The 25,064-nt window shown below is 44.1% G+C and overlaps 1 protein-coding gene across 2 annotated transcripts in view; it reads left to right on the forward strand.

Annotated features, from left to right (window-relative positions):
• Positions 1-13,440, forward strand: part of LOC121005936 (deleted in malignant brain tumors 1 protein) — a 45,967-nt gene extending 32,527 nt beyond the window's left edge. For both annotated transcript variants that reach the window (XM_040438782.1, XM_040438783.1), the window contains 2 exons: positions 12,741-12,879; positions 12,970-13,440. In XM_040438782.1, the coding sequence (XP_040294716.1) occupies positions 12,741-12,879; positions 12,970-13,174 (344 nt within the window). In that variant the 3' untranslated portion in view covers positions 13,175-13,440. The remainder of the gene's footprint in view (positions 1-12,740; positions 12,880-12,969) is intronic.
• Positions 13,441-25,064: the final 11,624 nt, after the last annotated feature.

A 25,064-nucleotide genomic window follows, 5' to 3' on the forward strand; every position in this document is an offset into this window, starting at 1 on the left:
ATGCGCGCCACCTTCTTTCTTTCAATGCTTAAACTTTAACAAGTTGTCCCACATTTGTGCTTCAATAATTTGTCCCACATTTGCGCTTTAATAATTTGTCCCACATTTGCGCTTTAATAATTTCTACCCACATTTGCACTTCAATAATTTGTCCCACATTTGCGCTTCAATAACTTTTTCCCATATTTCCGCTCGATCAAAATAAAATTTCATGCATTTATCTCCCTTGGATGTGGTCTCTCTTTCTCATGCTCCCTCTCCGGCGTGGAACCCTGATTCGCCGATAATCGTGATTAACATGGTAGGCTCAGAAAAGAACATCGAAAGTTGATAGAGAAGATATCCAAATGGATGGTGGACGTCACGGGGGCACCTCTGCATTGGTGACAGGAACATAAATTTCAAAAAATTGTCTGTTACATTGTCAGGTGACATTTTACAGATTTTGCTGGATAGAAACCCCTGCTCTGCATAGGTGACAGGGAATAACATTTCAGAAATTCTTCTTTAACCCCTTAAGGACGAAGCCCTATTTCACCTTAAAGGGGTTATCCGAGTTATGAAAAAAAATAATATAGCACTGAATATCTGATATATAACTGAGCTAAGTAAGTTTTATGCAAAAAAAAAATATATATTTCCTCATTTCCCTGGTTCTTTCCTGGCCCTTTGTTTACATGCAATAAAAACAATCTCTGGCCCTCCCCCTGCTCTGCTAAGGGAGTGAATACAAGAGCTTCCCTGAGTGACATGTCTGCCTGCTGGGAGACTCTGCAGCTTGTTGTATGTGTAGGACTACAAGTCCCAGCTGTATAATGACACTGTTAAGGGAGTGGATACAAGAGCTGCCCTGAGTGCTGGGAGAAAACAGCAACTTGTAAGTGTAGAACTACAAGTTCCACTTATACAAACCGGATTCCAAAAAAGTTGGGACACTATACAAATCGTGAATAAAAACTGAATGCAATGATGTGGAGGTGCCAACTTCTAATATTTTATTCAGAATAGAACATAAATCACGGAACAAAAGTTTAAACTGAGAAAATGTACCATTTTAAGGGAAAAATATGTTGAATCAGAACTTCATGGTGTCAACAAGTCCCCAAAAAGTAGGGACAAGGCCATTTTCACCACTGTGTGGCATCTCCCCTTCTTCTTACAACACTCAACAGACGTCTGGGGACCGAGGAGACCAGTTTCTCAAGTTTAGAAATAGGAATGCTTTCCCATTCTTGTCTAATACAGGCATCTAACTGTTCAATCGTTTTGGGCCTTCTTTGTTGCACCTTCCTCTTTATGATGCGCCAAATGTTCTCTATAGGTGAAAGATCTGGACTGCAGACTGGCCATTTCAGTACCCGGATCCTTCTCCTACGCAGCCATGATGTTGTGATTGATGCAGAATGTGGTCTGGCATTATCTTGTTGAAAAATGCAAGGTCTTCCCTGAAAGAGATGACGTCTGGATGGGAGCATATATTGTTCTAGAACCTGAATATATTTTTCTGCATTGATGGTGCCTTTCCAGACATGCAAGCTGCCCATGCCACACGCACTCATGCAACCCCATACCATCAGAGATGCAGGCTTCTGAACTGAGCGTTGATAACAACTTGAGTTGTCCTTGTCCTCTTTGGTCCGGATGACATGGCGTCCCAGATTTCCAAAAAGAACTTCGAATCGTGACTCGTCTGACCACAGAACAGTCTTCCATTTTGCCACACTCCATTTTAAATGATCCCTGGCCCAGTGAAAACGCCTGAGCTTGTGGATCTTGCTTAGAAATGGCTTCTTCTTTGCACTGTAGAGTTTCAGCTGGCAACGGCGGATGGCACGGTGGATTGTGTTCACTGACAATGGTTTCTGGAAGTATTCCTGAGCCCATTCTGTGATTTCCTTTACAGTAGCATTCCTGTTTGTGGTGCAGTGTCGTTTAAGGGCCCGGAGATCACGGGCATCCAGTATGGTTTTACGGCCTTGACCCTTACGCACAGAGATTGTTCCAGATTCTCTGAATCTTCGGATGATGTTATGCACAGTTGATGATGATAGATGCAAAGTCTTTGCAATTTTTCGCTGGGTAACACCTTTCTGATATTACTCCACTATCTTTCTGCGCAACATTGTGGGAATTGGTGATCCTCTACCCATCTTGGCTTCTGAAAGACACTGCCACTCTGAGAAGCTCTTTTTATACCCAATCATGTTGCCAATTGACCTAATTAGTGTTAATTGGTCTTCCAGCTCTTCGTTATGCTCAAATTTACTTTTTCCAGCCTCTTATTGCTACTTGTCCCAACTTTTTTGGGATTTGTTGACACCGTGAAAATTGGAATCAACGTATTTTTCCTTTAAAATGATACATTTACTCGGATTAAACGTTTGATCTGTCATCTACGTTCTATTACAAATAAAATATTGACATTTGCCATCTCCACATCATTGCATTCAGTTTTTATTCACAATTTGTTTAGTGTCCCAACTTTTTTGGAATCCGGTTTGTATAATGACACTGCTAATACACACAGGATCTTCCCCCTACCTGTAATGCTCTGCAGAACTTCTCTTTCAGCTCCTGTGCCCAGCATTTGTCTCCTCACTGCCTGCAGCTACACAGTAAACACTTCAGCCCTGAGTCTGTGCAGCTGAAGGGGTTAAGATTCCTAGGATAGAGCACACAGCCGGCAGTGAAGGGGGCGTGGCCAGCACAGTGACGTTTCGTTTACAGGCTTGTAAACGACCTTTATCAGAGCAGGGAGAGAAGCTGACATCACAGGTCATGTGACCCTCAGTGAAATCTGAGAAACCAGCCACTGGAGATAAAGTGAGTGAATTGGAAAGCTGTTACATTTGCCCAGTGAGGAACATAGAAAGAACAAAAAAATAACTCGGACAACCCCTTTAAGGACTTAAATTTTTTGCAAATCTGACCAGTGTCACTTTAAGTGCTGATAACTTTAAAACGCTTTTACTTACCCAGGCCGTTCTGAGATTGTTTTTTTGTCACATATTGTACTTCATGACACTGCTAAATTTTGGGTAAAAAAGTTAATTGTTTTGCATGAAAAAATACCAAATTTACCAAAAATAGTTATTACTTTACATTCCCCATATATCTACTTCTATCTACTTCATGTTTGGATCATTTTGGGAATGATATTTTATTTTTTGGGGATGTTACAAGGCTTAGAACTTTAGAAGCAAATCTTGAAATTCTTCAGAAATTTTCAAAAACCCAATTTTTAGGGACCAGTCTGAAGTCACTTTGCGAGGCTTACATAATATAAATCACCCATAAATGACCCCATTCTATAAACTACACCCCTCAAGGTATTCAAAACTGATTTTTCAAACTTTGTTAACCTTTTAGGTGTTCCACAAGAATTAATGGAAAATAGAGATACAATTTCAAAAGTTCCCTTTTTGGCAGATTTTCCATTTTAATAATTTTTTTCCAGTTACAAAGCAAGGGTTAACAGCCAAACCAATCTCAATATTTATGGCCCTGATTCTGTAGTTTACAGAAACACCCCATAAGTGGTCGTAAACTACTGTACGGGCACACTGCAGGGCGCAGAAGGAAAGGAGTGCCATACTGTTTTTGGAAGGCAGATTTTGCTGGACTGTTTTTTTTGACACCATGTCCCATTTGAAGCCCCCCTGATGCACCCGTAGAGTAGAAACTCCATAAAAGTGACCCCATCTAAGAAACTACACCCCTCAAGGTATTCAAAACAGATTTTACAAATGTTGTTAACCCTTTAGGTGTTCCACAAGAGTTATTGTCAAATGGAGATGAAATTTCAGAATTTCAATTTTTTGGCAAATTTTCCAAGAGCCAAACAAAACTCAATATTTATGGCCCTGATTCTGTAGTTTACAGAAACACCCCATATGTGGTCGTAAACAGCTGTACGGGCACACGGCAGGGCACAGAAGGAAAGGAATGCCTTACGGTTTTGGAAGGCAAATTTTGCTGGACAGTTTTTTTTGTCCAATTTGAAGCCCCCCTGATGCACCCCTAGAGTAGAAACTCCCAAAAAAGGCCCCATTTTAGAAACTACGGGATAGGGTGGCAGTATTGTTGGTACTAGTTTAGGGTACATATGATTTTTGGTTGCTCTATATTACACTTTTTGTGAGGCAAGATAACAAGAAATAGCTGTTTTAGCACCGTTTTTATTTTTTGTTATTTACAACTATCATCTGACAGGTTAGATCATGTGATATTTTTATAGACCAGGTTGTCACGGATGCGGCGATACCTAATATGTATACTTTTTTTTTATTTATGTAAGTTTTACACAATGATTTCTTTTTTGAAGCTAAAAAAATCATGTTTTAGTGTTTCCATAGTCTGAGAGACATATTTTTTTCAGTTTTTGGGCGATTACCTTGACACTATTTTGGGGTGTGTTTGACTTTTTGATCGCTTGCTATTACACTTTTTGTGATGTAAGGTGACAAAAAATTGTTTATTTAGCACAGTTTTTATTTTAAATTTTTTACGGTGTTAATCTGAGGGGTTAGGTCATGATATTTTTATAGAGCCGGTCAATACGGATGCGGCGATACCTAATATGTATACTTTTTTTTATTTATGTAAGTTTTACACAATGATTTTATTTTTGAAGCAAAAAAAATAATGTTTTAGTGTTTCTATAGTCTGAGAGCCATAATTTTTTCAGTTTTTGGGCGATTACCTTGGGTAGGGTGAGAATTTTGCGGGATGAGATGACGGTTTGATTGGCACTATTTTGGGGTGCGTGTGACTTTTTGATCGCTTGCTATTACACTTTTTGTGATTTAAGGTGACAAAAAATTGTTTATTTAGCACAGTTTTTGTTTACTTTTTTTACGGTGTTCATCTGAGGGGTTAGGTCATGTGATATTTTTATATATCCAGTCGATACGGACGCGGCGATACCTAATATATATACTTTTTTTTATTTATGTAAGTTTTACACAATAATATTTTTGAAACAAAAATAAATAAATCATGTTTTAGTGTTTCTATATTCTGAGAGCCATAGTTTTTTCAGTTTTTGGGCGATTATCTTAGTTAGGGTCTCATTTTTTGCGGGATGAGATGACTGTTTGATTGGCACTATTTTGGGGTGCATATGACTTTTTGATCGCTTGCTATTATGCTGGGGACCGCTGATGAGAAACTGCTAACCAGGTGAATGTTTGTGTTCTGTGGACTTTCCATCGTGTGAACAAACACCAAGACTGCGGACTGTTATTTTGTTTTGCCTTCTGTGTGAATAAACACTAAACTATTTAAGTTAAATAACTTTGTGATTGCCTCTATACTGCGTCCACTAACCTGCCTACCAGAGCGAAACCCCACAATTGATGTCAGATGCGGACAAACACAGTGATGCAGGCCTGAAGGCCAAAAAGTTTTTCGTTTTTCCCAGGCACGAGTGTATTAAGCCGGCAAGGTTACGACCCGTGTCCCCTGACAAAATGGAGGCAGTCATGAAAGCCCTTGTGGAGGCTAACTTGCTTGTCAGCGGGAGGCTAACAAGCAGCAGCAGGAAACTAACCAGCTGTTATTACAGTATGTGATGGCGTTGCAAGCGGCAGGAGCGTCCCAGAACATCCACGATGCCCGGAAAGCTGTCCATGCGTAGATTCCTAAAATGACTCCCTCGGATGATATCGAGACCTATCTGGTGGTGTTCGAAAAGGTGGCCGTGAGGGAGAGGTTTCCCCGAGACCAGTGGGCTGAGATCGTCGCTCTGTTTCTGGTGTCTGGACCCCACAAGTGTTGTTCGATCTACCCGATGATCAAGCGGCCGACTACCCGACCGTAAAAGGTGAGATCCTGGCAAGACAGGGGGTGAATGTATTGGTCCGGGCCCAGCGGGTGCATCAGTGGGAATTTAACCCGGCTGAACCCACCAGACCACAATATTATGACCTACTACACCGGTTGCAAAAATGGCTGCAGCCTGACATATTGACTCCCACGGCTATGCTGGACCGTCTGTTGGTGGATGTGTTCTGGAGGGCTTTGACGTACCCTCTCCAGCACTGGATCGGCCAGGTGTCTCCTGGTAATGCCTTAGAGGTGGTCGACCTGGTGGAGAGCTACAAGGCCACCAGAAAACTGCCGGGGGGTTATTTTGGGAGGGGGCCCGTCAAACCCCGGAAATCGCCACCCCAGACCCGGCGGCTGGTGCCAGCAAAACCCGCCCAGGACATACCCCCTGCAGACCTAGCCCCGGTGTCCTGCTGACGGTGCCAGGAGCCTGGACACATACGGGTCGACTGTCCCCATCGGGATGAACCCATGGATACCAATTATGGCTACCGCCAATCATTGTATGCCAGGAAGCTGTGTGCCACATGTACCTCTGAGAATATAGACTATAGCCACCTGTGCCAGGTGGAAGTGGGGGACACTCTGGCGGTGGCACTGCTGGATTCAGGGAGCCTGGTGTCCCTGGTATGAGCTGCCCTGGTGTGGCCCGCCAAGTATACTGGCCAAAAAGTCGGCGTTGTGTGCATTCATGGAGAATTAAAGGACAATCCCACTGCCCTGGTCTCTCTGTCAACGGTGGCCGGCAGGTCGACTCATGAGGTGGCCGTCGCCACAAAATTACAGTATGAACTAATAATTGGGAGAGACTTTCCTGGCACTATGGCCGGATACGAAAGTTACCGATACCCGTGAGACAGATGTAACCTTAGCAGAGTGGCCCAGCTCAGGGGGGAGACCAGAACCCTGGGAACCTGAGTCTGAAGGGCCAGCGGTAGGGGTGATCGCCACTCCGGTGGAAGAGGTGGACACAACCCCGCTAAGTGTGACTTCCGCAAACTTAAAGGGTTTCTATCACTTCGTTTCACCTATTTAGCTTTCAGACACTAGCGATCCGCTAGTGTCTGCTTTATCTAACCATCTTAATATAAGAGCTTATTGTCCTGCCGTTTAGCTAAAAAAATAACTTATATAGATATGCAAATGAGCCTCTAGGTGCTATGGGGGCGTGATTAGCACCTAGAGGCTCCGTCTACCTTAACAAACTGCCGCCGCCCAGCGCGTCCCTCCAGCCCGCCCATCTCCTCCGGAATGCAATGCTCCTCGTATTCGGCGCATGCGCAGTGAATGTCTGATCGCTTCCCTGCTCAGACATCTCCACTGCGCCTGTTCCTCGGAGCACTATGACGTCATCGGCGCAGGCGCAGTGGAGATGTCTGAGCAGGGAAGCGATCAGACATTCACTGCGCATGCGCCGAATACGAGGAGCATCGCATTCCGGAGGAGATGGGCGGGCTGGAGGGACGCGCTGGGCGGCGGCAGTTTGTTAAGGTAGACGGAGCCTCTAGGTGCTAATCACGCCCCTATAGCACCTAGAGGCTCATTTGCATATCTATATAAGTTATTTTTTTAGCTAAACGGCAGGACAATAAGCTCTTATATTAGGATGGTTAGATAAAGCAGACACTAGCGGATCGCTAGTGTCTGAAAGCTAAATAGGTGAAACGAAGTGATAGAAACCCTTTAATAAGGTTCCAAGTTTGACGCATATCCCATGCCCCGAGTGAATGAGCTTATTGAAAAGTTAGGCCAAGCCTGGTATTTTTCTTTGTTGGACCTCACCAAAGGGTACTGGCAGGTACCCTTGACAGAGGCTGCCAAGGAAAAAACGGCTTTCCTCACACCAGAGGGGCTGTATCAGTACAAGGTACTTTGGTCTACATGGCGCCCCCGCCACTATTTCAAAGGCTAATGGACATTGTACTCCGTCCACATCGTCGGTACACTTCAGCGTACCTGGACGATATCGTTATCCACAGCACCTACTGGGAAAGTCACCTACCTAAAGTACAGGCTGTAGTGGACTCCCTTAGAAAGGCTGACTTGACTGCTAACCCAATAAAGTGCGCGATAGGGTTAGAAGAGACCAAGTACCTATGGTATATAATTGGACGCAGAGTTATCAAACCTCAGGTGAACAAAATTGAGGCAATTCGGAATTGGCCCCGACCTGTCACTACTCGGTAAGTAAAGTCGTTCCTGGAAATGGTGGGATACTATATGAGGTTTGTCCCCACTTTGCCACTATGGCCGCACCATTGACAGGCCTTTTGAAGGGACGCAAGTCAGTGACGGTCCACTGGAATGAGCAGGCGGAAAAGGCTTTCTCCGCTTTGAAGTCGGCCCTGTGTGGGTTCCCGGTTTTGGTGACGCCCGACTTCAGAAGTGAGTTTATAGTACAGACCGATGCCTCCGAGGTGGGTCTCGGTGCTGTACTGTCTCAGGAGGTCAACGGGGAGTATCATCCCGTTGTCTTCCTCAGCTGGAAGCTTACCCCAGCTGAGAACAGGTATAGTATAGTGGAGAGAGAGTGCCTGGCTATCAAGTGGCCCCTCGAGTCTCTCCGCTATTATTTGTTGGGAAGAAAGTTTTGTCTGGTGACCGACCACTCCCCTCTCAAATGGATGAGCCAGGCCAAGGACAGAAATGCCTGCGTCAACCTGTGGTTTCTGTCTTTGCAAAATTTCTAATTTTCGGTGGAACACAGGGCAGGCCGGTTACTAGGAAATGTGGATACCTTGTCCCGGGTACACTGTTTAATGTGTGTCTACCCCCTCAGGGTTGAACAAAGGAGGGAGGTATGTAGGAAGGAACAAGGGGCCATCATTGATGGTCTGTACGTGTCACCGAGGTTCCTGGCCTCGGTGAGGTAAGAGCCGTTTTTTTTCCTGAAGTGTCATTATTGCTTTGCAGTCTGACACTTCAACTGTTTAGTATGGCTGTAAAGCCAATCCGGGACGGCTCTTACTGGGAGTAGCCAAAGTGCTCGGTGGGTCGCTACTTCCCACGTTCGGGGCCGGGTCTTGGGAGGCTTATAAAAGCAGTCACCATTAATCAGGTGCGGTGGATTATCCTCCATCTCACAGTGAAGCTGTGGAGTCTCTGTGGTTAGGGATCTGAAGTTGTGTGCCGTGCAAAAGGGCTGAGAGTAGAGATGGCCTTGCCGTTCGCCCGGCAGTCGTTTTGCAGGGAACTTTGCCCGATTCGCCGAACATTCGATCATATGGCAATTTTCGCGCCCGCCATATTCTTTTACATTGTGAAGAACTTTGACCTATGACACATGCAATGGGCTGGACCGTGGTATGGACTCTGACGCCAAATTTTGCAAATGGCTGGGTCAGGTGTAGGTGATAGTTTATAGTTTTGTTCGTGACGCCAAATGCAGCGTGCGCAGGGTACAATCACAGGGCCCTTTAGGTGTTGTAACTCACGTACCAGGTTAGGATTCGGAATGCCAGAGGGGTGTAATGTCTCTGTATGGTAGTGGTAATGGTGTCAACGGTGTCTCCTACCTGGGTACGGCTGGACTCCTGGAGCCTGGCTCACTTGCAATAAAATGAGTGTAGTGCTAGTAGGAGTAATAGAGGGATTTGCAGCAGTAATTGAGATCCAGACCCTTGGTAAAGTTCAAACTTGTCTTTACTGATGGTGAATTTCATCCAAGCAAGATACAGCTTTAGTCTTAGGTCCCAGCAGGTATTGGAAATGGTTGGCAGGAATTTATCTTCTGCTTTCACGTACCTGGAGCTTGCAGGAAAGGACGTCCGCGTGTTAGCTCCACACTGTGGCACGAATTTGGCTTCTGCACTTTCTATCTTCTGCTGTATGGGGACTGACTGGCTGAGGAGGAATATGGCTTCTCCTGGGTCTCTGGTCTTTACTCACAGTTATCTTCACAGGGTATGCTTTCTTCCTGGAATTCTAGAGTTGTCTGCTTGCTTCTTCCAGCTGAGGCTGCAAGGCTCAGGCTGGGGAGGATGATCAATGTCTCAGCCGAGACAAGATCCTGGCTTGATTCCCTATATTTGGGAGCTCCTAGCATGCACACCCTACCCCTAGCAGGGGGTGGGTTACACTGACTCTAACTTCCTTCTCCACCCATGAGGCAGGATGTGGGTGCAACCTACTCTGCTCACAGAGGGGGGAGCTAAACTGGAATGAACTATTCCAGCCTAGGAACACTAAACTGAACTTAACTCCTTGCTAACACATTGCTTCCACCGGCTGGTGAATATGAAAATTGCAACAATATACAATTAACAAGGTTTTCAATGCACATTTGTGAGGATATAATGTGAAATTACATGAGATGACAAGGTTAATGTTCTTAACAGATTGTAGCGGGGTAAAAGAGTTTAGTAACACAACTCTGGGGTGTTACACACATCCATCAGGTGGTACAGACCAATTGAGACGTTTTAGCACATGGACACACCCTCACCCTTAAAAAAAAAACACGAGCTGGCAGACATTTTACATTCAGTCTTTTGCCAGTGTAGGGAGAGGTTGCTGTGTGGAGCAGGGACAGACTGTTAGGGACACCAAACGCTAGCTATTAGGGCCACAAAAGTCCTTCTAAGGACTGGTATAGGTGTGCTATCGATAGGTATAACTTACTGAGGGGTGTAATATACTTATAATATACTTTCTAACATAGAAAGTATATTATAGTGCAATTGTATTGTGCAGCAGTTGTGTGCGGTTCTGCTGAGATACTGCAGCTATACAGAGGGACAAAAGCTATTGGAACAAATAATTTCTACTGGTGTGATATACCAGTTGCCTCCCCAAAAAAACTGATTGAAGCAGGGGTGTTATATACGAATAATATACAGGGTGGGCCATTTATATGGATACACCTTAATGAAATTGGAATTGTTGGTGAAATTAACTTCCTGTTTGTGGCACATTAGTATATGTGAGGGGGGAAACTTTTCAAGATGGGTGGTGACCATGGCGGCCATTTTAAAGTCGGCCATTTTGAATCCAACTTTTGTTTTTTCAATAGGAAGAGGGTCATGTGACACATCAAACTTATTGGGAATTTCACAACAAAAACAATGGTGTGCTTGGTTTTAGCGTAACTTTATTCTTTCATGAGTTATTTACAAGTTTCTGACCACTTATAAAATGTGTTCAATGTGCTGCCCATTGTGTTGGATTGTCAATGCAACCCTCTTCTCCCACTCTTCACACACTGATAGCAACACCGCAGGAGAAATGCTAGCACAGGCTTCCAGTATCCGTAGTTTCAGGTGCTGCACATCTCGTATCTTCACAGCATAGACGATTGCCTTCAGATGATACGAGATGTGCAGCACCTGAAACTACGGATACTGGAAGCCTGTGCTAGCATTTCTCCTGCGGTGTTGCTATCAGTGTGTGAAGAGTGGGAGAAGAGGGTTGCATTGACAATCCAACACAATGGGCAGCACATTGAACACATTTTATAAGTGGTCAGAAACGTGTAAATAACTCATGAAATAATAAAGTTATGTTAAAACCAAGCACACCATTGTTTTTCTTGTGAAATTCCCGAAAAGTTTGATGTGTCACATGACCCTCTTCCTATTGAAAAAACAAAAGTTGGATTCAAAATGGCCGACTTTAAAATGGCCGCCATGGACACCACCCATCTTGAAAAGTTTCCCCCCTCACATATACTAATGTGCCACAAACAGGAAGTTAATATCACCAACCATTCCCATTTTATTAAGGTGTATCCATATAAATGGCCCACCCTGTACTTTCTATATAGTGCATTTGGGTAGTGCAGCATTTGTTTGCGGTTCTGCTGCATTACCTCTGCTACACAGAGTGACATACGCTATTGGAACAAAAAATTTCTACTGGTGTGATTTACCAGTTGCCCCCCAAAAAAACTGATTGAGGCAGGGGTGTGAAATACCTTCTTCCACAAATACTGCTCTTCTATAGGGACTTTTGTATAGTCAGGCGCCTATTTTGCACATGCGCATACGTGAAAATGACATTGCCGATATTTTGCATTGAAAAAAATTATAAATGGAGATCGCAAATTCGAATAATACATCTGGTATGTCACTGTCCATGTTGTGGGACTATTTGTGCACTTCTAGTAACTATTTGGTGGCTGCAAATATGACCTGAAGGTTTTTTAGGTTTGCCTGCCATTCAAGTCTATGGGGCCTGCTGCGAACACACTGTTCGCTAAAAAATTTGATCGTGTTCGCGAACCGTCCCGGTCAATGTTCGTCCATCACTAGCTGAGAGCCACATGCTGCAAAACAGGCCCCTAAAGTCTGCTGAGGACCGCTGATGAGAAAATGCTGACAAGGTGAATGTTTGTGTTCTGTGGACTTTCCATGGTGTGAACAAAAACCAAGACTGCGAACTGTTATTTTGTTTGCTTTGGCCACATGCACATGACCGTTGTTGTGGTCCGCATCCATTTTTTCTCGGATGTGGACCCATTCACTTCAATGGGGCCGCAAAAGATGCGGACAGCACTAGGCATTAGGCATTTCTACAATGGGCCACTCGTTCTGTTCCGCAATTTGCGGAAGGCACACGGACGGGTTCTTTTTTTTTGCGGATCCGCGGTTTGCTGACCTAAAAAAAACGGAACGGTCGTGTGCATGAGGCCTTTCTGTGTGAATAAACACTGAACTATTTAAGTTAAAGACTTTGTGATTGCCTCTATACTGTGTCCGCTAACCTGTCTACCAGAGTGAAACCCCACAATAGCAAGTCCATTCTTACAGGTGATTAAAATAATATACTCATGCTACTGTATGTTAGTGCTATAACATCAGGCTAACTCTTATGCCGAATGCTACATACATCTGTACATTATATATACAGAATAAGCTTTTCCAAAAGAAAAATAATGTTGAATTTCTATGACAGTTTTACTAATGTCATTGTAGAAGAGACCTGTGGAGGTTTTCTTAAGGAGGCCAATGGTCTTGTATCGAACATGTTTTATGACCCTCCTAATAACTGGTGTACATGGGTCATTGAAACCGTCCCATCTGGTTTTGTGGAGCTGCGTTTCAACTATGTAAAGTAAGTACTTAATATTATCTAGTGTATGTTGTGTCATTATGAATTATTATGTGATGTATATAATTCATTTTCTGCTTAATGTCTAAACAGGATGGGAAATCCACCAATGTGTGCTTTTGGCTCTATTACAATCTATGATGGGTTTCCAGAAGATGCAAAAATTCTTGGGCGGATCTGCAAGAACACAGATGAATTTTTTTTCAGTTCCTCTAATATCATGACCCTTGAGTATTTTAGCGATGACCTCAACTATGGAGATAGCTTTGAAGCTCAATATGCCACAATAATGCCCTGAAAACACAATGCTAATCACCATTAGCTAACAGCAGATTTATGTACACTAATCATTAAAAGGGTGGTCCGATCTTAGACATTTATGGCATATAACTAGAATATGCCACCAATGTAACACAGCGTATGGCTCCCACTGGGACCCACTCCTATGTCCATAACAGGGCCCCTGAAGCGAAAGGAGAGCAGCTGTGAAAGCACAGCCATGCTCCATTCACTGCTATCGGAGTCCCAAAAATAGCCGAGCGCTGGCATGTCAATATCTGGTAGCTGGCATGTCAATATCTGGTATATCTGGTAGTCATAGTGGTGAACGGAGAGGTATCTGTGCTTGGATGGCATGCTCTACATCCACCGAAATGAGACTTCTGACGAGCGCGCTCACGTCGGGGGCCACGTTCTGGAGATAGGACAACATCTATCTGATATTTGTGGCATATCCTAGCAATATGCCATAAATGTCCAAGATGGGAAAATCATTTAATAAATTAACATTAATAAATATATTCATTTTGTCATATTATAGTAAGAAATATATGTCTTTTGATTTTATTCTGTTACTAAATCTCAGTGTTCAAAAGGTATCAGCCAAATGAGGCTCTCAACGGATGACACACTGGAGGCAATAATCTTGCTAAAAGTTTTATTTTGCAAAGGGAAGAGATAGGGCAATGACATTTAAAAAGAACCTGTCACCATGAAAAGGTCAGGAGACTACAGACAGCACGTTATAGAGTAGGAGGAGCTGAGCAGATTGATATATAGTAAAACTTGTCAATGTCATTATTTAAACTTCTGCTCCTACTGGGCTTTGGAATCATGTCGGTGGTCCTAAGCGCTGAGTGACAGCCATCTCTGTATGACTGTGTATAAAGAGAAGGCTGTCCATCATTGATAGGACCTCCAATGTGACTTCTCAGTATTGTTGAGCGAATCAAACTCCAAAGTGGAATTTGATCCGAATTTCAGGGAAAATTTGATTCGCCGTGAAGCCAAACTTCCTCATGCTTCGTGGTAGCGAATCGGTTTTCCCTGAATGGCGGTAAAAAATAAAAAAAATAATGCTTACCTCATCCTCATGAGTACAAAGAGCCGGCCGCTGCCATCTTTATTGAAGATCTTGCACGAAATCCCAGAGCAGCTGCCGGGCTTGGTTTGAGAAGGCAACCTTTATTAGCCACAGGAATGGCATTGCTAGGGAGGCGGGGGTTGTGAAGAAGAAGTTGTTGAAGGGGGGCCCCATTCAAAAATTTGCTGTGGGGCCCAGTTATTTCAGGTTACGCCACTGTATGCTGTATACTGTAGTTTAAAGTAACACTAAACATGGCGAATACCTACTAAAAATAGAAATAAAAAATATCCTGGCGCTTTCTCCATGAACCTTCTCCTTTTCTTTGGCACTTTTTTGTCTCATAGTTAAAACTGATAAATATATAAAGAAATTCCTGTGTCCCAGGAGCATAGCCATATCGCCTCCTCCTCACTGTCCTATGTCTAGCTGTAAGACAACTGACTGGAGCAGGAGCCTAGTAAGCAAGCTGTCCCCCGCCACCCTTTCTACAGTAGGACAAAAATATAATTAAAGGGACACTGACAGGCCCAATTAGCATATTTAGGCATATATATGTCAATACAGGTCTTATAAAGTCTATTAAAATCATCTAAGTATCCCCCCTGTCCACCTTCTAAATACCGAAATATAAAGTTTTATAACCTGCTTGTCCGGTCACCAATCTGCCCAAGGGGCGGCGTTTAATCTCAAAATGCGCCCAGCCGCTCCCAACTGCCGTTCTGAAGCCCCGCCCAGCTCATCAATATTCACTTCGCTGGGCGGCGGCTACAACTCTCCCGACTCAAGATTCTGAGCACAGCCCATTCGATCCTCTGGGCACGTCCTCCGTCCAATCTTCAGCGCATGCGCCAGGCCGGGGTCACATCGCGCCTGCGTACAGAGCGCTGCAGCCCCTGCTTTATGCGCATGCGCCGGGCACTTGAGTCGGGAGAGTTGTAGCCGCCGCCCAGCGAAGTGAATATTAATGAGCTGGGCGGGGCTTCAGAACGGCAGTTGGGAGCGGCTGGCTGGGCAGATTGGTGACCGGACAAGCAGGTTATAAAACTTTATATTTCGGTATTTATAAGGTGGACAGGGGGGATACTTAGATGATTTTAATAGACTTTATAAGACCTGTACTGACATATATATGCCTAAATATGCTAATTGAGCCTGTCAGTGTCCCTTTAAGGTCCATCTCCCTGACTAAGCTGACCCCCTCAATACATCTCCGCTAAAGGTAAGTTGATTATTGCTAATTGCTACTCCTACCCAGCTCACTGTGTAAGTACTTGTGGCAAATAGTGAGAGTGCGAGAGAAGGGGCAGCATAAAAACTCTATCCCAGGGGGCAGCCGCACTGCCTTTTCATGTCCCAATAGAGATTGGCACATCTAGTAGGACGTTAAAAGGCAAAAAGCTGTTACCTATTCCTGATACTATACAACTAGAAATGTGCAGCCGTCCTTTTAATGAGTGTGGCTGGCATCTATATTAAACATACCCTAGAATATAATAGCTTTCAGTATTACAGAAGAAGGGACTTCAACGTGATCTGAAAAGGAAACACTTCTCCAAAACTACTAACTGCACCTGAAATCTTGAATCCAATCCAAACTTATATAATGAGAACAGTAGAGATCGAAACCATGATAGCAATAATTGCGCAATAAATCCACTGTGATACAAAGCTCTGAAGAAAGACATAACCTACCCCTGCCTAAATACATAGTTACTATTTACATATCAGTCATCCGTGATCCAGCGGTGGATTAACTGTAGGAACCGTGCTGTTCAAAAAACTTAAAAACCTCCCTCCATATGTCTTTTTATTCTGGATAAATATTAACGGGTAAGTGACCATCCATGCTTGTTTTTACGATGGTCACTTATGGGCTTTAGCCCTGCATACACACTCTTTCTGGCAGTTAAGGCTACTTTCACACTTGCGTTAGGAGCGGATCCGTCTGGAGTCTGCACAGACGGATCCGCTCCTATAATGCAAACGCTTGCATCCGTTCAGAACGGATCCGTTTGCATAACAATGAACAAAAAAAAATAATTTTTTTTTTTTTTTTTTTTTTTATGATAATGCAAACGGATCCGTTCAGACTTTACATTGAAAGTCAATGGGGGACGGATCCGTTTGAAAATTGAGCCATACTGTGTCATCTTCAAACGGATCCGTCCCCATTGACTTCCATTATAAGTCTGGACGGATCCGCTCGCCTCCGCACGGCCAGGCGGACACCCGAACGCTGCAAGCAGCGTTCAGGTGTCCGCTCACTGAGCGGAGCGGAGGATGAGCGCTGGCAGGCGGATGCATTCTCAGTGGATCCGCCTCCATTGAGAATGCATTGGGGCCGGACGGCTGCGTTCAGGACCGCTCGTGAGCCCCTTCAAACGGAGCTCACGAGCGGACACCTGAACGCAGGTGTGAAAGTAGCCTAAGGTGTAACCCAGCACAGGTGTCCTGCTTCAGTTGGAGCATGTGTCCATCAGTCTAGTGACAGCTGAGCACCTGCTCTAATGGCCAGGATTGAAGAAACCTCAGATCCTAAGGCCTCTTTCACACGAGCGTGTCCGGATAAGGTCCGGATGCGTTGCGGCAAACCCGCGCGAGTAGGTACGCAATTGCAGTCAGTTTTGACTGCGATTGCGTTCCGTTGTTCAGTTTTTATCGTGCGGGTGCAATGCGTTTTGCACGCGCGTGATAAAAAACTGAATGTGGTACCCAGACCCGAACTTCTTCACAGAAGTTCAGGTTTGGGTTCAAGGTTGTGTAAATTGTATTATTTTCCATTATAACATGGTTATAAGGGGAAATAATAGCATCCTGAATACAGAATGCATAGTAAAATAGGGTTGGAGGGGTTGAAAAAATGTAAAAATAATTTAACTCACCTTAATCCACTTCTGTCATCATCTGTGAGCAACAGGACATTTGATGACGTCACTGCGTTCATCACATGGTCCATCACATGATCCATCACTGTAAACTGCCGCACACAAGTAAAGACTACACATACCTCTTGTTGCATGAAAAATATAAACGTTGCAATCAGGGGCATACATAGAAATCACTGGGCCCCATAGCAAGAATCTGAATTTGGCCCCCCAACCCCGCCCACTACCCACCCCTGGCCCATCCCACCTCCTGACTCCTCCCATGCCACACCCCCATTTGCCAATAAAAAAAATGTATACATGTTCTACTGAAACCGTTAGAATCTTATAAGAAATTGGTGCTGAATTCAGGTGCCTATAGCGCTTTATAATCCGTACTCTGATACACCGCTGATATAATAGTGCTGTATGGGAGTAAGGATTTGACTGGGGCGGCAGTGAGTGATGTACAGCACACATAACTGCTCCTGCCTGTCTGCTTTGGTAAAGCCGGGTATAGATGGGCTATGTCAGGCTTAAGCAGAGTGGGCGCAGGACAGTGGACACAGGGCGCCATATGCATGCGAGCAGGGAGGGCGAAGGAGTAGGAGTCCTCTATGAGCCTACAGGCTCCCCCCCCCCGAAACCCCACTGCTTGCTGCTGCCCTCCCCCCATCAAGAATACCCATATCCAAACAATACCATATAGTACTGGTTGGATATAGGTAGTATTTTTTCCCCACCCCTCCCTAGAAAAAGTTAATAAAATTCAGACAAATTGTGAGAGAGAGAGAGAGAGAGAGAGAGATTTTCAATCAAACAAAGTCCTTGTGATTCGAGTAGAATCGATTTGAACCTGAATCAGGGGTCACATTCTCTCCTTATTACTGCAATATTTAGGATGAATTGTGATTTGTGAAGTCATTTTATATGGGCATACAGGTGTTAACTGATAATAAACTGATAACAAATAAAATAATATTTAAATATTATACTTCAACATGATTTGCACTGGCAGCATGTTCCCTTTACTTCCTGCTGAGTATCATGCCAGTGCTATACAAATACTAATTTCTGTGTATTTCTATGAATGCGGAACAATAGAAGACTTTTAGACTCCAAGCACAAAATGTATCTACAGAGAACAAAGGAGGCATAACCTGATGAGACATATTTCCTTGTTGACTTTTTGAATGTACTATAATTCTTATTTGCAAAATGATGTCTATCCTCAGCCTATGAATGAAGTACAGCATATATTAAAGGGAACCTGTCATTAACTTTATGCTGACCGTACTGAGGGCAGCATAAAATAGTGACAGAAATGCTGATTTCACTTAAAAATAAGTGGTTGCCGAGAACCAGCATCATATTCAGTGCAGCCCAGGCCTTGAAAAGAGCCAAATCTACCTGAGAAGAGTCCTGGTTATTCATGAATTCCTGCCCACCTGCTGATGACTGACAGTCTAATACCGGGTTTTCTCCCTTTCTGTCTAGGAGAGAACTGCCAATCATCAGCAGATGGACGGGGAGAGCAGGAGATTAGGAATAACCAGGACTCTTCTCAGGTGGATTTGACTCTTTTCAAGGCATGTGCTGCAATGATTAATGATGCTGGTTCTTGACAACCACTTACTTTTAGGGTTGAGTAGGGTTGAGCTAACCCGAACTGTAAAGTTCGGGTTCGTACCGAACTTTAGGATTTTGGGAACCCGAACATTTCCGTAAAAGTTTGGGTTCGGGTTCGGTGTTCGCCGCTTTCTTGGCGCTTTTTGAAAGGCTGCACAGCAGCCAATCAACAAGCGTCATACTACTTGCCCCAAGAGGCCATCACAGCCATGCCTACTAATGGCATGGCTGTGATTGGCCAGAGCAGCATGTGACCCAGCCTCTATATAAGCTTGGGTCACGTAGCGCTGCACGTCACTCTGCTGTTACAAGTGTAGGGAGAGGATGCTGCTGGACTTGTGATTTCAGGGAGAGCATAGGAGAGAATCTAACTCAGCGATCTACAGACAAATAGTTGTGTGGGTGCAGGGCACAATCGTTTTACCCTGCCCTGAGCTCATTGACCAAAAAATACAAACTTTTAGAATTCTGTTAGTTTGGTGGGTGGCGGCGGCGGCCATTTTATGCATGCTCAGTGCACCAGCACTGCACCTGAGCTTTTGGGACATTGCAAATCACCATTTTTTTGGGGCAAACTACAACATCTGTATTAGTCAGTGTCCAATTTAAGGTAGAAATACACCCATCATTTTCTGGGGTTTTAAAAACACTCTTTTTTTTTCTTCAAAAAACAGTATTTTCCAGATCAGCAAGTGTTAAATTCAAGTTTAATATATACAACTTTCATATTCTGTTAGCAAAAAAATAGTTTTTGGGCAATCTACAACATCTGTATTAGTCAGTAGAAATACACCCATTATTTTCTGGGGTTTGAAAAACACACTTTTTTTTCCTTCAAAAAACAGTATTTTCCAGATCAGCAAGTGTTAAATTCAAGTTTAATATATACAACTTTCATATTCTGTTAGCAAAAAAATTGTTTTTTGGCAATCTACAACATCTGTATTAGTCAGTGTGCAATTTAAGGTAGAAATACACCCATCATCTTCTGGGGTTTGAAAAACACACTCTTTTGACAAAAAACACTATTTTCAGGCCTTGCAGCATCAGCACGTGTGAAATTACAGGCTTATATACTGCTGTCAAATTCAGTTTTTAAACAAACACTCATTTGGGCACAAAAAATTTAGTTGGCAGCCTTTGATGCAGATGTCATTGTGAGATACACCCTTAATACATTTGAGTTACATTCAGAGATTTTAAATACCGCCATTTGGTGCACCAATATTAAATTCAGACCTACACTGGTTCAGGCCCTGTGAGATACCCCCTCTACATACAGGGGTTTGAATTAGGCATTTGAAATACAGCCATTTTGTGCAAAGATATATTTACTTCATGCCTACACTGGTTCAGACCGTGTAAGATACCCCCCTACATACAGGGGTTTGAATTAGGCATTTGAAATACAGCCATTTGAAATACTGCCTTTTTGTGCAAAGATATATTAACTGCAGACCTACACTGATTCAGGGCGTGTGTGATCCCCCCTATACATACAGGGGTTTGAATTAGTCATTTGAAATACAGCCATTTGAAATACAGCCTTTTTGTGCAAAGATATATTTACTTCAGGCCTACACAGGTTCAGACCGTGTGTGATCCCCCCTATACATACAGGGGTTTGAATTAGCCATTTGAAATACTGCCTTTTTGTGCAAAGATATATTTACTGCAGGCCTACACTGATTCAGGGTGAGTGTGATCCCCCCTATACATACAGGGGTTTGAATTAGGCATTTTAAATACAGCCATTTGAAATACAGCCTTTTTGTGCAAAGATATATTTACTTCAGGCCTACACTGGTTCAGGGCGTGTGTGATCCCCCCTATACATACAGGGGTTTGAATTAGGCATTTGAAATACAGCCATTTGAAATACAGCCTTTTTGTGCAAAGATATATTTACTGCAGGCCTACAGAGGTTCAGGCCCTCTGAGATACTACCTCTACATACAGGGGTTTGAATTAGGCATTTGAAATACAGCCATTTTGGGCAAAAAAATCTTTTATTGAGGCCTAATCTGGTTCAGGCCGTGTGAGATACACCCTTTACATACTGTCGTTCTATTCTGCTATTATTAAACACCCATTTAGGGCAAGATCCTAAATTTAAAAAATATGACAAGAGCGTCAAATAAGGGACGTGGCCCAGGTCGTGGTGCTGCTGGTGGAGCTCCTGTTGCAGGGAGAGGATGTGGTTGATCTGTGCCAGCTACACGCACAAGTGAAACCCCTTCCTCAGGTGCGAGTAGGCGACAAAACCTGCAGCGGTATTTGGTCGGGTCTAATGCTGCTCTACGAATGGTGAGGCCTGAACAAGTACAGGCAATAGTAGATTGGGTTGCTGACAGTGGATCCATCAGGCAGGCAATGTTCATCAGTCTTTCACATCACCCCCTTGCAAATCAGCCAAGCAGGCGAAATCTCATAGCAGCTCTGGGACTAGCCGGTTTGACGCACATCCCTTGCCTGGCGCATGTGCTGAATTTGGTGGTGAAGAGATTCCTTAAAAATTATCCAGACATGTCAGAGCTGCTGCATAAAGTGCGGGCCGTCTGTGGGCGCTTTCGGCGTTCTCACCCTGCTGCTGCTCGCCTGTCAGCGCTGCAGCGTAACTTCGGCCTTCCAGACTTCACCGCCTCATATGCGACGTGCCCACAAGGTGGAATTTCACCTTGCACATGCTGGCCAGACTGTGTGAGCAGCAGCAGGCGATAGTGGAGTTTCAGCTGCAGCACGCACGGGTGAGTCGCTCGGCGGAACAGCACCACTTCACCACCAATGATTGGGCCTCCATGCGAGACCTGTGTTCCTTGTTGCGCTGTTTCGAGTACTCCACCAACATGACCAGTGCCGATAACGCCGTTCTCAGTGTTACTATCCCACTTCTAAGCCTCCTTGAAAAAACGCTCATGGCGATGATGGAAGAGGATGTGGCACAGGAGGAGGAGGAGGAAGAGGGATCATTTCGTAGGGTTTCCGGCCAGTCATTACCAATTGGCTCCGAGGGTGGGTTCCTGCACCCACAAACCCAAGGTACACAATTGTCCAGCCAGGGCACAGTTCTGGAGGATGAGGAGGTGGAGGATGAGGAGATGCAGGAGGAGGAACCATGTTCACAGCAGGGTTGCACCCAGACAAGCTAATGGCCATCACTCGTGCATGGATGGGGGGATACAGAGGACACAGACGATACACCTTCCACAGAGGACAGCTTTTCGTTGCCTCTGGGCAGCCTGGCACACATGAGCGATTACATGCTGCAATGTCTCCGCAACGACCGCCGAGTTGCCCACATTTTAACTTGTACTGATGGCCACACTGCTGGATCCCCGTTATAAGAACAATGTACCGTTCTTAATTCTGTCACTGGAGTGTGATCGTAAGATGCGTGAGTACAAGCGCACGCTGGTAGATGCGCTGCTGGTGGCATTCCCACCTGACAGTGGGGGCACAGTGGAAGCACAAGGCAGAGGACCAGGAAGAGGTCGCCAACGCAGCTGGGGCACCGCCAGCACCTCAGAAGGCAGGGTTAGCATGGCCGAAATGTGGAAAAGCTTTGTCAGCGCGCCACAACAACCAGCACCACCAGCTGATATGGAACATTTTAGCAGGAGGCCGCATTTCACCAACATGGTGGAGCAGTATGTGTGCACACGCCTACACGTACTGAATGACAAGTCTGCCCCATTCAACTTCTGGGTCTCCAAATTGGGCACATGGCCTGAGCTTGCCCTTTACACCTTGGAGGTGCTGGCCTGCCCTGCAGCCAGTGTATTATCTGAACGTGTGTTTAGCACGGCAGGGGGCATCATCACAGACAAGCACAGCCGCCTGTCCACAGCCAACGTGGACAAGCTCACGTTCATTAAAATGAACCAGGCTTGGATCCCACAAGACTTGTCTGTAACTTGTGCAGAATAGACATTTATACCACCATCAAACATACATTCTTGTACTCAAGTCAAGTGCAATGATTCTTTATTTTCTTTTTTATTTGTCCCAATATTTTGGGGGCTACCTACCCCAATAAAAAAAATAAAAAAACATTTTGGCTACCTCCACCTCCTCCATTGCTGCCTCCAGCTACAACACCACATTCACCGCCTCCTCAACCTCCGACTCCATATCCACCTCCTTCTCTGAGTTTCAGGTTAATAATTTGTAATTTTTAGTTATTTTATTTTATTTTATTTTAAGTTATTTCTAGAGTTGAGCGAACCCGAACTGTAAAGTTCGGGTTCGTACCGAACTTTAGGTTTTTCGGCACCCGGACCCGAACCCGAACATTTACGTAAAAGTTTGGGTTTGGGTTCGGAGTTCGACGCTTTCTTGGTGCTTTTTGAATGGCTGCACGGAAGCCAATCAACAAGCGTCATACTACTTGCCCCAAAAGGCCATCACAGCCATGCCTACTATTGGCATGGCTGTGATTGGCCAACTGCAGCATGTGACCCAGCCTCTATTTAAGCTGGAGTCACGTAGCGCCGCCCGTCACTCTGCTCGGATTAGTGTAGGGAGAGTATGCAGCTGCTGTGAGGGAGAGATCAGGGAGCAATCTTATCAAGAACTGGTTTATGTACTCAGCGATCTACAGAAAAAGTGTTTTGTGGGTGCAATGCACAATTTTTTTAAGCCTGCCCTGAGCCAACTACTGCTGAAAACGAACTTTTTTTTCTTCAGTTAGTCAATATCAATACATGATCGGCAGCCATTTTATGCAACGATAGTGCACCAACACAGGCTATCTGCAAGTCCAGAAATACGGCTTTGGAATACTGGGGGGAAAAAAGCCTCTGATATACTGCACATCTGGGATTAGACAAGCATAAGTGACTGTCACATTTAGGACAGAAATACAGCTTTTTGGTTAGGGTGAAAAAACCCTCTAATATACTGCACATCTGGGATTACACGTGCATAAGTGACTGTCACATTTAGGCCATAAATAAGGCTTTGGCATACTAGGGTGAAAAAAGCCTCTGATATACTGCACATCTGGGATTACACATGCATAAGTGACTGTCACATTTTGGACAGAAATACAGCTTTTTGGTTAGGGTGAAAAAACCCTCTAATATAATGCACATCTGGGATTAGACAAGCATAAGTGACTGTCACATTTAGGCCATAAATATGGCTTTGGCATACTGGGGTGAAAAAAGCCTCTGATATACTGCACATCTGGGATTACACGTGCATAAATGACTGTCACATTTAGGACAGAAATACAGCTTTTTGGTTAGGGTGAAAAAAACCTCTAATGTACTGCACATCTGGGATTACACGTGCATAAGTCACTGTCACATTTAGGACAGCAATACAGCTTTTTGGTTAGGGTGAAAAAACCCTCTGATATACTGCACATCTGGGATTACACGTGCATAAGAGACTGTCACATTTAGGCCATAAATACGGCTTTGGCATACTGGGGTAAAAAAAGCCTCTTATATACTTCACATCTAGGATTACACATGCATAAGTGACTGTCACATTTAGGACAGAAATACAGCTTTTTGTTTAGGGTGAAAAACCCCTCTAATGTACTGCACATCTGGGATTACACGTGCATAAGTCACTGTCACATTTAGGACAGAAATACAGCTTTTTGGTTAGGGTAAAAAAAGCCTCTGATATACTGCATATCTGGGATTACACATGCATAAGTGACTGTCACATTTAGGCCATAAATACGGCTTTGGCATACTGGGGTGAAAAAAGCCTCTCATATACTGCACATCTGGGATTACATGTGCATAAGTGACTGTCACATTTAGGACAGAAATACAGCTTTTTGGTTAAGGTGAAAAAACCCTCTAATGTACTGCACATCTGTGATTACACGTGCATAAGTCACTGTCACATTTAGGACAGAAATACAGCTTTTTGGTTAGGGTGAAAAAACCCTCTAATATACTGCACATCTGGGATTACACGTGCATAAGAGACTGTCAAATTTAGGCCATAAATACGGCTTTGGCATACTGGGGTGAAAAAAGCCTCTCATATACTTCACATCTAGGATTACACATGCATAAGTGACTGTCACATTTAGGACAGAAATACAGCTTTTTGGTTAGGGTGAAAAAACCCTCTAATGTACTGCACATCTGGGATTACACGTGCATAAATCACTGTCACATTTAGGACAGAAATACAGCTTTTTGGTTAGGGTGAAAAAAGCCTCTGATATACTGCATATCTGGGATCACACATGCATAAGTGACTGTCACAGTTAGGCCATAAATACGGCTTTGGCATACTGGGGTGAAAAAAGCCTCTCATATACTGCACATCTGGGATTACATGTGCATAAGTGACTGTCA

The sequence above is a fragment of the Bufo bufo genome, chromosome 6, assembly GCF_905171765.1.
Source record: "Bufo bufo chromosome 6, aBufBuf1.1, whole genome shotgun sequence".
NCBI classification, from domain to species: Eukaryota; Metazoa; Chordata; class Amphibia; order Anura; family Bufonidae; genus Bufo; species Bufo bufo.